General features: G+C 40.3%; 1 protein-coding gene across 1 annotated transcript in view; it reads right to left on the bottom strand.

Annotated features, from left to right (window-relative positions):
* Nucleotides 1-14,187, bottom strand: part of megf11 (multiple EGF-like-domains 11) — a 48,047-nt gene that overhangs the window by 16,600 nt on the left and 17,260 nt on the right. Inside the window, exons 3-7 of the mRNA XM_035665183.1 lie at nucleotides 6,350-6,596; nucleotides 6,061-6,181; nucleotides 4,815-4,951; nucleotides 2,743-2,955; nucleotides 2,072-2,246 (exon numbers count right to left, since the gene is read on the bottom strand). Coding sequence (XP_035521076.1) covers nucleotides 2,072-2,246; nucleotides 2,743-2,955; nucleotides 4,815-4,951; nucleotides 6,061-6,181; nucleotides 6,350-6,596 — 893 coding nt within the window. The remainder of the gene's footprint in view (nucleotides 1-2,071; nucleotides 2,247-2,742; nucleotides 2,956-4,814; nucleotides 4,952-6,060; nucleotides 6,182-6,349; nucleotides 6,597-14,187) is intronic.

Genomic DNA, 14,187 nt, shown 5'->3' with positions numbered 1-14,187 from the left:
TAAAATTCATGCAGCAAGACAGAAAATGAACCTCTGAACCTTTTTGATGAGACTAGAAGCCCTGAGAGATAGGAAAATGATTTGTTTTCACCACCTACAAAGGCAGACTGGAATCCATTTCTAATGCATTCATATTTCAGATACAGTATCAACACAATCTGTAGAAACTGAAGACATAGCGGAGAAATGTTACTGTGAGTACATTCTGCAGATTGCAAGGGACAATGCCTGAATAGGTAACATGTAATCACTTTGTCCCAGTCAAAAAGAGCATGTCCAATTACTAGAGCTAAATCAAGCGTTCAGGAGCTCAGTCTGCTCCAACACTTTGCTTGGTTTGCCCCCCGATGGGACTCAGGACTAAGCCTCCCTGCTGCATCTTTGTTCTATCAGCTGTCCCATGGGGAAGTGACTTCACCAGCAATCAACGCCATCATCAGGCAAATTTAAAAAGCCCCACTGTGTGATAATGATCATGTATGTGTATGTGGCAAAAAGTTACACACTTACAGGTAAGAACCATGGTCACAGCTCTACCATTATAGGCAAACCATCCGTGGTCTGTGTTGTTTGAACAGCAGCAAGTATCAAAAAACTACCACAAGTTCTCACCCCCCAACCCCCCTCAACACATACACACACCAATCCTCCATATGAGGTGTGTCTGTTCCCATCTGACTGCCTCCTTTTTCTATCCAACTCCTGCCCTCTAGGTCTGTTTAATGGATCTGGCAGCCCTTCCCAGCAGCCGCCAAAGAGAACAGGTGGAGCAAATTAAGACACAGTCTGCGGCCCCGCTCGGTAGCTCAATTCACCACAGTGGCCCGCTGTAAGACATAGGCAATTTCCACTGAAATGTAATGTTGGCAGAAATGTACCCTCTCGGTCTCTGTTGCTCTGTAACTTCAGATTGCAAGACAAGAAATACAATGGGAAAACTGATTGAAGTTACCCAACTAATTTGACAGTTGTAAAAGGGGACAATATGGCTGCACAAAAACTACTAAAATGGAAAAGTATGTAGGTCAAAGATTCAATTTTCTCCCAATTGGTCTAGGAATATATATATATATATAAGGTTGTTTTCTACTTGTCTCTCTAATGCTACAAGTTAAGGCACATTAACCGTATTTGTAAAATACGCACGGCTTATTATTAATGTCAGCAAAGGCCTGGACCAGAGAATGAATCATTTAGCAAGGAATTTCTTCTGCTGCAACAGAACACATCCATAATAAGGCAATAACAAAATGCCTCACCTTGCTTCTGCCTGCCTGTGTTCAAAAAGCTTCTAAAGTAATATTGGGAACACTTCCAGAACATTACGACCACAATGACGCAAACATTTTACTACGGCCACGAATAACATAAAAATATAAATCAGAGCAACAACCTTCACAAGTTAAGCTCAAACACTAGGATGAACTATTTCACAGCATAAGCTATATTATTAACACAATACTGATACCCCACACGGATCTCCTTTGATCATTATTATTTAATGTTTGTACAGATTTAAGTATAACAAAGATTACAAGAAGCAAGATTACAATGACAATTAACCAATTGCAGGTACATGAAAAATGTATGTAACCAATAGAATAAATACAAGTTGACACTGTAATTATAGCAGTGTTTAATTTAAAAATTGAGAGCAAATAGAAACATGTTAAATGATTTTACATAAGTCAAGACAATTTTAAGGATGGATGTTTTAATGTCTTCTAAATGTGTTTTGTGATTTTTCCTCTTTTTCTTCCTTCAGTGAATGTTGGCTCTGTGCTGGTTTGTGTAACATAATTGTGCTAGCATTTTGAGACGTTGGTTCTCTCTAAAAGGAGATTTAGATCTCATAAGACCGTCCGTGGGACCAAGTAAAGGTCAACAAACAATAACAATAAAACATATAACATCTAAAATAACAATAAAACATTACCATGATAACAGCCACTGACCTAAGTACCATTAAATAGCAGTGAGGGGGTAGACTGCATTTTCATGTCCTACATCTTGAAACCATTCTTTAATAAAACATAGTTGACAAAAAATATATAGCAGTCAAGATACTCACCATGAACCCAGGGGCACATATACAGGCACCGGCGACAGGATGGCAGTCAGCTCCGTTGGTACAGCTGCAAGGCAGCATGCATCCCTCTCCATAGTATCCAGGCGGGCAGGTCTCATTACAGTAAAGCCCTGTCCATCCCGCAGAGCAGGTGCATTCACCTGAAAGTGGGTGGCAGCTACAACATAATGAGAAAGAAAGATGGGACAACAACAGGAAGAAAACGAGTGAGGTGAAGTTTCAGCTCTGAGAGTATCAACACTTCGTTCGTGAGGGTCAAAGTGTGAAGTCTGCGCCAACAGCAATTCATCCATCTATGTGTCTACGTGCTTGTTTCAGATAGATGAGGTGTCCCCTTTCTCCTTCGCTCTGTAATGACTTCTATGGTCGGTGCCCAACTCCAGCCGGAATCAGAGCATTAACATTGCATTAACTATGAATGCTGCTGAGAAATTATGAATGAAGCAAAGGTCGCGATTAAAAGCTAACTGGATGACATGGCTAAGAGGTGTCCAGACTTCAGAATGAGTGCTGGCTTAGAGCTAAGATGAAGCAAAATTGGGTTGGAGAAGTCTTAATTCATATAGCTATAAACCACTATGCTACAGTGGGATTTACTTCAGGGCTTGGTCATAGTGAGGCTGTGTGTGGCACTGTACTGATGTCTCACTTACCTCACGGTGTTGGTGGTATTACAGGGGCAGTACTTGTCACAGATGAGGCCGTAGAGGCCTGTGGGACAGAATCTCTCTTGGCAATTAGGGCCTTTAAATCCCGTTTCACATAGACAAGCTCCATTGATATGGTGACACTTTGCTCCATTCCGACACTCACACTTCTGGTTACACTGCGGACCAAAGCTGCCTACAGGACAGTCATCCTGACACCTGGAGGACAGATTACATTGTCTTTTAAATTGGTGTTCTAAAAACAACAAGTGCATTAAGTCAAGAGTGGTAACGCAAAATTCAAACATTAAAAAGGTCTACGCAGCACTGTATGTGTGATACACCGAAAACATTAGGTTTAGTTGTCGACTGACAGAAAACTAATCAGCAGCATCTTGACAATACGTTAACTTTTTATGCCATTACCAAGCAAAAGTCTCAAACTCTCTAAAATGTGAGGATTTACTAATTTCTAATGTTTTATATCATCATAAATTTAATATGTTTGCTTTTTAAACTGTTGGTCATCAACTTGGACTCTGAAACGGTGACTTTTCACTATTTTTGGACATTTTCTATACTAAATGAATCAAGAAAATTTTCTTAACAATGACAATAATTGCTAGTTGCAGGCCAAAAAATAAAAAATAAAGGTTATACAGTATACATTTTATATTATTTAAGTACATGAAGGACTAATGTTAATATATTTTATGTAAGTTATGGCATTATTGCCTTTTACATTATAATACTTTTGCTGTTCTACTATTTGTATATTATTACAAATAAAACCCTAAATAAATTTCTATTTTGGATATATTGTGCTAGCTGAAATTTCATTTTGAAGTGAAGCTCTTCAGCTGCAACTGTAATATAGTAAAAAATCTGATATTATTAATAATCTTTTTATATTTAATCATTTAGACAATTAATATTTAATTTGAAAATATTGTCAGAAATCCAAAGCTGACATGGCAAAATTTCAATGAGTACATGACAGGGAAGCCCTAAAAAAGCAGCCCCCTGCTGTCAGTAGTCAGGACTTCAGTATCTCTGCAGGGGTCGAACAAGACTTAGTAATCGTCATCAACCACAGAAATTAGAATTGCTGAGGAGTTTCTCCACATGAAGCACTGAGGCAAATCAGAAAGTGGATTTTTTTTAACTTAAATATACTGACTTAACGATACAATCCTGGTTGAGTATCAATCTCAAGAGTGTAACAAAGCTATTACAAATAGCTCAATTACATTATAAAATGGGCGAGTTATGTTTCATGTTTAAATTACCCCGGCTTTAGTTTTATCAGGGGACAATGGTATTATTATACTAGACAGCAGAGGGTGGGGGCTAACACAATCTCAGATTATTCCTGGCAGGTTAATTCACCTGCCACTGACGAAATGAATGAGGGCAATTTTGCAAAATAATAAAGTAAAGGAAAGGTCTTGTCGAGGAAGTGTTTCCATCCAAGAGACAATTGCTTTAGCTGAACTAATAAACCCAGGCTGCTCTGGGCTGCTCTGGCAGGCATGGGGAACTGAAAAGATCTGTGGATTTCAATGAGACCTTAATATAAGCCCATTACTTATAATTAATGAGCAGAATCCAAACAGCATGTAGCCCATGGTGAGATCAATGGAGAGGCTGAGAGTAGAGGAGGATGAAGGCTGAAGACATGAAACCTTGCTGGCCAGCATGAAGTACAAGATTAATTAAACATAAACACCCCTATTAAAAGCTTCCAATCCACCCTCAAATGGACTAATGGGCTTTTATAAATGCTTATTTCTCTCGAGTGTGAGATTATTCTTACATTTCCTTTCTTTTTTTAAAGAACAGCCAGGTTTGTGCCTCATTTGGATGTCAACAAAGAGAATAGGTAAATGATTGACTTTTTAATGTGTAACTGTCGGCATGAAACCATTCCTTTGCATTAAATACTAACATCAATAAATCATTCCATTGTCTGACCTATTTTCAAAGTAGGAGTACAAAAGTTTGCACCGAGTGCTACAAAAAAAAAGGCTTTTGTGCATAATAACTGAGTCTGTCTGCCAGGGGTGTCTGCTGCATACCTGCGTCCACTGAAGCCAGCTGCGCACTGGCACTGCCCTGTGATGTGGTCGCACAGTCCGCCATTACGACAGGAACAGTCCTTGCTGCAGTTGATGCCGTACTTGCCAAGAGGGCATGGCTGGGCACAAACTGAACCCTTTGAAAAACAGCCAGCAAAGAACCATATGAGATACTTCTCTCACAACTACGCCAGGACTGAAATACCCAAGACTCTTAAACTTTTGTTTTAGAGACGTTACTACTTATGTTTTATCTGTTTCTGACATGTGCCTCACATTCTCCTATGTAGAACAGAAAATAAACTGACAACAACACTTCTTGTTTTCACACGGGAAGTCCAAAGTGTTCATTAATGAACCCCATGGTAGTGATAACATGCCAGGATATATATTAGAATATCTCGATTTTACAGTTTAAACAGTTTTTGCTGTATTGGCAAGTAATTGATCTTAAGTAGCGTTGGGCAATATGATGATGAGAGAATAGAAATGTGTCTTGCCTTAGAGATGTTATCAAATTGTTTATCTGTCCCTTTCAAATCACTGCCTTTTTTAGGGTAACTGTAGGCAGCGTTGTTTATCGATGGCGAGGAAGGCTATAGCAAAATTGAATTTTTCTAAACTTTTTAATAAATGTAATAAAGTACCTTGATTTGTCAGGTATTTAATTAGCCCAAAAGTGATATTCATATATGGTTATTTCATATGCAATCAGTTTCTTAACTGGATTTCCTGAAAATACATTAGATCATGATATATAAGAGTGAAAATATTTATATGGTAAGAGACGTTTTTATCCATATCTTCCATCCCTGATTTCAAAGGAAAGTCATTCAATAGTTTGACATGTGAGAAGAGTGCAAGGAAGATGACATGCAACACAGGTCTCTAGCTGGAATCAAACCAGGAACGTTGCCTTAAAATACAAGGACATAGGGATGTCCCTAGTGTATCACTTTATACTGTTGACTGTAGGTGTTCACTTGACATTACTTTGTGAACAGTGGTTTGAGAAAGCATGCTCAACCTCCCCTCTAGGAACTCCTTTTTTCCCCTGCAGGGAGTAGAGAATCCCACGTTCTCATTTATAATTGAACACAGCATATTGATCAAGGTTCTCAACATGCTGCTGCTCTGAAGACTACATTTGAGATATAAACGTTTTTCCAGAACACCGACAGTATTAACCCGGTTCTCTCAGGCCTTTCTTCCTCATTGCCTTCCCACCTTTACTCGTGTGACCTACCGTCCACCCGGCAGGGCAGGAGCAATCTCCAGTGATGTGGTGGCATGTTCCTCCATTCTGACAGGGACAGCGCTGCTCACAGTGAGGCCCGTGACTACCGGAGGGGCAGCGCTCTCCACAGCTGTCACCAAACACGAGTCAAGAGTCAAATGTCTCAGACACATACTGTAACTTGTGTTTGCTTGCAGTTCTTTGCATCAACAAAGAACACTCAGACAAACAACACAACACTTTTTCATTGACACCAAAGAGAAAGTTGCAAAGGAATAAATATGATGCTGGTACTCACAAAGCCCCTGAGTACCCTGGTGCACAGATGCACTCTCCTGTCTCATGGTTGCAGGTGGCACCATTGAGACACTGGCAAGGTAGTTGGCATGCCTTGCCATAGTAACCGTGCTCACAGGGCTCCTCACAACGCCATCCCTGGTACCCATCAGTGCAGACACAGGCACCTGTGATGGGGTTACACTTCGCCCCATTTTGGCACTGACACCGATTACTGCAATGAGGTCCCCAGTAGTCACTCTCACAGCCTGCAGGCACAGAGAGAAGTGGCATCAGACAGAGCAACAGAGCAAAAGAGGAATATGCACCAGGATTTATCCCTGAAACCATCTAAAATCTTGTCACAAAATAACTTCTTATATCGATGTAATAGTTCATCGTGAATAGTGAATTAAATCACCCCACCAACTAATTACTTTACTTTACTTTACTCACTTACACTTTGAAAAACTTTCCTATTTGATATTGTTGACATTCATCTTCAGCTTATTTATAAGTGTAATGATATTCTTGTAATTTTTACTGTCAACAAATCCCCCCAAAATATCAAAACCAACAACTGATCCTACAAATCTGTGCAGCCTTATTCATCGGTGCCATAGAGCTCCACTGTCATCCAAGCGATTAAAAACGCATCAGTGAGCCACACGGTTGCACTTGGCAACATGTTTGGTCATTACCAAGAGCATGGGCACTGTATTTTATTTTGAGTCAATCTAACATGTAGTACACCACTGTGTTGTTGTAGCTAAATGCTCATAGCTAACAAACAAATACACACATATTCTCCTGTTTGAGTATTTGCTGCAAGGTACAGAAGTCATATTGATTTTATTTATTTATTTTGAGAGAAGTATTTCACTTTCCACAATAACAAAATATATAGAATATCACCAGTCTTATCTTTAAAATTCATGCACTGTCTTCACTCCTGCTCTGGGTCATAGGCTGCAGGAGTGCATCCAAGCATGCCCTGAGCAAAAAGCAAAGAAACACCCTCCACAGGTTGCTATCCGTCACAGAGGTAACTTTGTCAGACAATCGCACACATTCAAAGAAATGGACAAACAAACACAGGAAGAACATAAAAACTCCACACAGAAAGGATGTGAGCCAGAAATCAAAGTGAGACTGTGTGTGTGACCACTGAGCCTCTGTTTCACACACATGAACATCGCAAAGCTTCTGTAAGACAAATATAAAGCCAGCGACACAGCAGAACAAAATTCATAACTCCTGTCAATATGAGCTTTTCGACACATTTATCAAACTGTAACCAAGTGACTAAAGAAAGCTTCTGGCTGAAAAATACACCGTACAGAGAGCTGATAAACATTACAGCTCCTTTACAGACAGGTTGCCAAATAACTGTAGCTATTGGACAGGTCTATACAAACAATATCAGAAAAATAATAAGAATGAACACATACCTGTTGATTTTCTTTCCTTTTTGACTTATTTGGACTTAACACTGTGGTACTGTATAGGGGCTGTATTTTCCCAAATCAATATCAACAAAAACATCACATGGTTATCTATCACCCTTTTATTTCACATCCCTGTTCTGGTCACCTAAAGTTAACATTTTGTTTTTTGTTTCCTTATTTTTAGTTCTGTTTTAGTGCTTTCCTATATTCACTAACCTAAAGCTGTCTGGCATTTGATGAGAGTAGAGCGTACAACCAACAATTACTTTCATCATCAGTAATTATCAATTAATTGAAAAATGTGAAAAATGGCCATCATAATTTCCTAGAGCCACAGTTGTCTTCTAATTGCTTGTTTTATCCTACCAACGGTCCCAAACCCAAAGATATTTTGTTTACTATCAAAGAAGGCTAAGAAAAACAACGCATTTTCAGATTTGAAGCAGTGATTTATTTTTTGGGTATATTTAAAAAAAAATGTTTAATTTACTTGGTTATCAAACAAATGTTTCTGTTGCATGATCAGTCTATTAATCTACTAATTTACACTCACACTCAACCATATGATAAAATCCAGGCAAAACATATACTACAAATACATTAAAACAGGCCAAAGAGCTCTGTAGATTTTAGCACTACAAGCAGCATCATTCACATTACACAGTGAGTCATAAGATTCAGTGTAAATATCAAACATATCTATGCAGATTTAATGCGTTTTAACTCAAATTCATGTTACTTCCCTTGTAGTAGGATGACTAAAACTCTGCATTACCAAGAAGTAAAATGATGTGATCAAACAGGTGCAAAATATAGTTCTGTCACTAAGAGACAAGATATATACTGTACCAGACTGAGTGATGTTGACATACCACATCACAAGAGAAAGGCCTTAAAAATACCCTGAAATTAATCTGCAAAAAGGGATGCAAGCTGTTCACACCTCTCAGTGACTAGAGGGAAGAGCAAAAGAAGATGCAAAGATTAAGAACACGAGTGATTTTTCAAATATAACAGTTTGTTACTTGAATGTCTTTTAACACCTTTTTCAGGTGCAAATTCAGCAGTCAGCTGTCAAAATGGCCAATGGGAAAAAAATGAAGGTACTGGAAGCAGTGAAACCATCAAACTGCTGTAACTCCGATGCTCACTTTTCAAACTTTTTCTAAATGTACTTTTTAACTGGCCAATATTATTGAACCCACGAGTAATGGAAATAACACAATGAGACAATGTTCATCCTCTGTGACACATCCCTCAACAAAGAAACTAAGCTAAGCTAAATTTGTCTTGCCGGCTACATTGTAATATTGGCATTCAAGAAAATTGGTTAAGTTATATAACCTAGTTGCTCTACATGGGTTAATGTAAAGAGCTCAGTAAAATTACTAAGCGTTACCTAAGGGAACGATGTAAAACAAGCAATTCCCACATTTCTCAGGGGATGTGTCTGTTTAGAAACACTCAATACGTCCCATAACTGCAAGCAAATAGCTAATCTTCAAGGTTAAATGAACAACAGCTTTTATGTGAAGAACAATTGGCACTGAGCTAGGGTAGAAGGCAGTCTTCACTCTCACCAGGGTAATTGTTCTTTTGAGGATGTAGAGGTGATTTAAGTGATTGGTATGGTCTCATGTCTCTCCAGCAGCAGCAGCAGCTGCTGTATTGCCTCACATAAAAGCCCAGCTTGAGATCCAGGCCAGCACAGCAGCCCGGACAGTGAATATTCTACTATTGATTCTCACATCATCGCAGACTCAGTTGTAAATGTAAAGACACTACGCCCCCTCCCTGTATGCTCGCTTTGCCAGAGCTGTGATCAGGCAGAGTGGGAGCTTAATGAACCCTGTTTCATGGTCCGCACTGAAGCCTGTTTTTCCAGGTACACAGCAGGAAGATGATCAGCCCTTCCCTGATACAGACAGGTCTGCCCTGAAGGGGGTCTTGAAACACTGGGCTAGTGCAGTATTACTTCTGTGGTCGGACAGACTAGAGGCCACATTACAGGGCTCACATTGATTTGATCTAATCTGCTCCTGGCCTCCAGTCTGGCATGAATGAGTTCCCTGAAGGTTGAGCTGCTGCCACGCAAACGACCCTGGCACATTAAATCTGTGATGTGTGCAGGCGGCCAGGGTAATGGATGAGCAGTTTAGCTGGAACTTGGTTTAGCACTCTATAAGCACTCATCAGAGCTCCCTCAGCTCAACAGTGCTCCCTCACACAGTACAAAAACAGGCACACTGCCTATATAACTAGAGGCATCATCACCTCTGGTTTCAGCTTCAAACCTTGACCATTTCAATACAGAGTGCATTTTATATTCTTACATGTATAACTCAAAATATGATGTCAGTAAAAAATACCCAGAGCGGCAGAGAAAAACAGAAATAAACCAAAATCTATCCAGCGCTTAATTTGCAGACTTTTCTGGTGCTTAGGAGCTCAACAAATGTTACCATTTGAAGTTTTAAACCATCTTTAGCTTGCAGTTAGAGGCCTCAGCACATTGAGAGCAAAGCCCATTATCTCGCTGTCTCTCTCCTACACAGAGGTTCTCAAACTTTACCCAGTAGTCTCTCACTTCCCAGCTCTGCCAGCATTTAACTGTGATTAAGGAGTCAGAGTTCACGATGAGCTGTGGGCAAAAACAGAGAGAAACAGCAGAAGAAAGTAGCATGTAGCATGAAGGCTTCAGCTTCTAGAGAGTACAACTAAATTGTCTGAGGTGATGAGGACCCCCTGTGGGTTGTGGTGTGTAGGCAGCAAATCCCACACAAGTCTGAAGCTAGAGAAGCTGCAATCCAGCCCATTAACTGGTCTGGCCTGCAGGTCAGTGAGGCTAACCAGAGGACACATACACTAGCCAGCCCAGACTCTCAGAGCTCATAATGCATAACAGTTGGAATGTGGATAACCTCACACACAGGGAAAGGTCCGATCCCAAGGTGCTGGGTATAATCCACTTGGCTGGAACAAAACAGATCACGTCGACGGGTACCGGCAGATAGCAAACTTCCGAAGGTGATGTCCAAAGAATGGGCTGAGAGAGCCATCGCGGTGGTGCTGAGCTTTGAAGTGTGCTCAAGAGTCTGCATGATCAGGGGCTGGCTGCAACAGGATTAAAACCAAACAGCTTTCAGAAGCTCACTTTCATTCAGAAGTTCTCCTGAACTTGGCCTCTTCAGCAAAATGTTTGTTCTCTACAAGGAGAGAATGCGCCACAGTCAAAAGCTTCTAAAAGCTAAATTCAAAACAAGGGCCAGAGTCGAGCTCTTTAAACAGCAGAATATCTCTCAACATTCAAATGGCATCAGAGTTTTAGTCTTCATTTATTCAGCTGGACACAGGGCAAAAGCAAACTTCAATGTGAATCACGGCTGGACTGGTATAAACAGTGGCCACTCGAGGTGGTTAGTGCAGACAGATGCTTGCTTCTTTGCCAACTCCAACTGGGAAAACCACATTATTGCTATTGGAATATTTGGCACCCAGCCAAACTTCACTCCCTGCTGCCAGAGTCACTCACTGTCACATAACTATTATTAACACACACTGTTGACACTTGAGAAATAACTTAACTCATACAAGACATTAGAAGGCAAAATTCTCTGGCTCCTGAGAGCCTTTTACTCTTCGCTTACTCTTCAGCTGAGCTTGTAGCAAAGCAAAGCAGCGTGACTCATTGTCTTGATGAGTCTCCTGCATTGCCTCATGAGAAGAGTGCACCTCTGAGTTTCATATTGTCTGAGTCACGCTTTGTACCACTAGCTTTGTTCGTTTTCTTTTTTTCCATGACAGATCTGAATTTTCAAATTACACTCCATGACCAGAATTAATACTGGGAAGTCACTGTTTCAAAATGGCATGAAGAGACAGGCTTTCTTTACAGATTTTAAATGTTAAAATGAAACAATTCTGCCTACAATTTAGCTGACACAAGAATATGCTATATTCTTCTCTTCAGTCAATATGAGCTATTTGTAATAGGACTTATTCAATAAAAGCCCGACTCAACATTCGGCTATTCATCACAGCTCCCTGACTCAATGACGCAGACTAATAGAGTGAAAACAGACAGGACTGGTACCAGGGTCTAGAGGGAAAGTGATGATTGTTGTGTGAAGTGGTAAATTTGCATTGAGTGATAAATGTCTCTCAGCTTTGTTGAACTTGAGGCTGTAAAAGCTGCCAATACCCTACAAGACAGGCCCCACTGTCCTCTCCATGTTCTGCTGACACCTATTACACTTTTATTTATTAGTCCTCAGAAAACCCAGACACGACAAGTAAACAGTTTAGATACATCCCTCTGAACTTGACAAATGAATTTCTAAATATAAAGAAGAAACTGCCAATAGTCATGGGGCAGTTATGCTGAATTGGAATAACAGCGTGCTGCAGCTTCTGCTGTTGGGCGTGTCGTTTGTCCTGCCCTAATTCATCTTAGCTGAACCCCTGTGTGTTCACATTCCCCTGGGGGAGAGAGCAGCACAAGACCAAGCCCACAAACACAACACAACCTAACACAGAGACTCTCTGAACAGAGTTTGCTGCTCAAACAGTTCTCTATAATGCACCATATGCTCCCTCCTGATACCACCTTGCAGTCGGATAATAAGTAACAAGATCTGACTGTTGCCTATTTGGAACCACAGAACTAATGAGTGAATAAGTTAATTCTTTTAGGGCTATGCATTACTGATTAAAACGACTGGCCTGGTTGTTTATCCTGAGGAGGATCTGATCATTTGTCCAAGTTCTATTCGGATGTGAACCTGGATCAATACGAACCCTGCAGGTGCCAGCCGGCTCCTCTGCAGCACAGCTCTATCAGGGTTAACAGGGCCGGAGGTTGAGACAGACAAGGCCAGGTCATCTCACACTTTATTCTAAACAAGCAATTAAGAGTGATGCAACTTAAAAGAGTGTCCGTCTCTTTCTAATAAAACAGGGTGTGTTGAGCAGTAACGCCGGCAGCCTTTGAGGGATGCTTTAGCCTCGGTGCAGTAAACCAGTCACTTGTTCAACAGAACCTGACAAGGCTCATGAAAGCTTCTGGATCAGCAAATTGTTACACAGCCCACTGCTCCTTCCAATTAATAATTTACCCTTCACCCTGTCCTGCAGAAAACAAACCCGTTGCTCTCTTGCCACAGGACAACAACAGAAAAGCAATCAGAGCAGAAGTGGACGTTTATCTACAGTACACACCGATACACAGTGACCAGAGTATAAATAAAGCCACAACTGCACTGCATCACAGACGTAACACACAAAAGCAGATCATTCACGGGCGACGACGTAGTGGTTCAAAAAACAATGTCAACCTGATAAAACCAACTGTTACCGCACTTCATTTGCACACATTGATTTCCTATTTTCAATTATTAATTCTAATTAGGATGAAGTACAATGTGCCATGGGGCAACAGCAGTCGATGTAAAGGGGTTAGGTCACAGAGTAGAGACTGATGTACATTCATGTAATGCCAACAGGGGAACCCCCGGTGTCCGCTTCATGAGAAAATGAAAGAATCCTCGGGGCAATATGTTTCATGAATGTTTGTTGTGGCATTGATGCAGCTGTGTGTGTAAAAAAAAGTCTGGTTCTCTGTGCACCGACATTTTGCAGTGGTGAAAAAGTCTAAGTTAACTGTACTTGAATATTTCCATTTAATGCTACATTATATCTTTATCTCATTACACTGACAGGGGCCATTCTGCATAATGAGTAAGTTTATCTTTAATACTTAAATAATCAAAACAACAAACATTAAAGCACCAGTGTGAAGGATTCAGTGACATCTAGCGGTGAAATTTCAGATTGCAACTATTTGAACACTGCTGGCATGTGTATTTGAGGACTTGGGAATGAGAACAGGCTGGGAAGTGTGTAGGAGAAACTACAGCGGCCACAAAACTCACGAAAAATGCAAAGCACCCTCTTTAGAGCCAGTGTTTGCTTTCTCTGTTCTGGGCTACTGTAGAAACGTGGCAACCCCAGCGTCTGTTGATAAGAACAGCTCAGAGCTTCTACTTGTAATGTAGTATTTTTTGTGTGGTGTGTGGTATGATTGCTTTTACTGAATACGTATTCCAACACTGCAGGTAAAACAGAAGGCATATCCCCTTGCCAGAGTTGATGTATTATTTGTTCATATTTACAATCGACAAGCTAATACATAACTAAAAGAAGAAAAAAAAGATTTAAATGGGTGTTCCATTTGATAATAACTGTGTTTGAAATCTCAGAAGATGAAATAAATTACATTATAAATTCTCAATATTACTTGGTGAAATAGAAAATGAACATCAAATCAAGATGAGATTAATAAAACTAAAACAGCGACAGGGCAGTCGCTCATCTCATGGATTGTGGTTTCCTCGGCTAGTAGTAAAATCACAGT

This window comes from Morone saxatilis, unplaced genomic scaffold, assembly GCF_004916995.1.
Source record: "Morone saxatilis isolate NCDOM2014 unplaced genomic scaffold, NCSU_SB_2.0 Contig2, whole genome shotgun sequence".
Lineage (NCBI taxonomy): Eukaryota > Metazoa > Chordata > Actinopteri > Moronidae > Morone > Morone saxatilis.
Note: the sequence above shows the minus strand (reverse complement) of the source record. Positions and strands in the feature narration are given on the sequence as shown.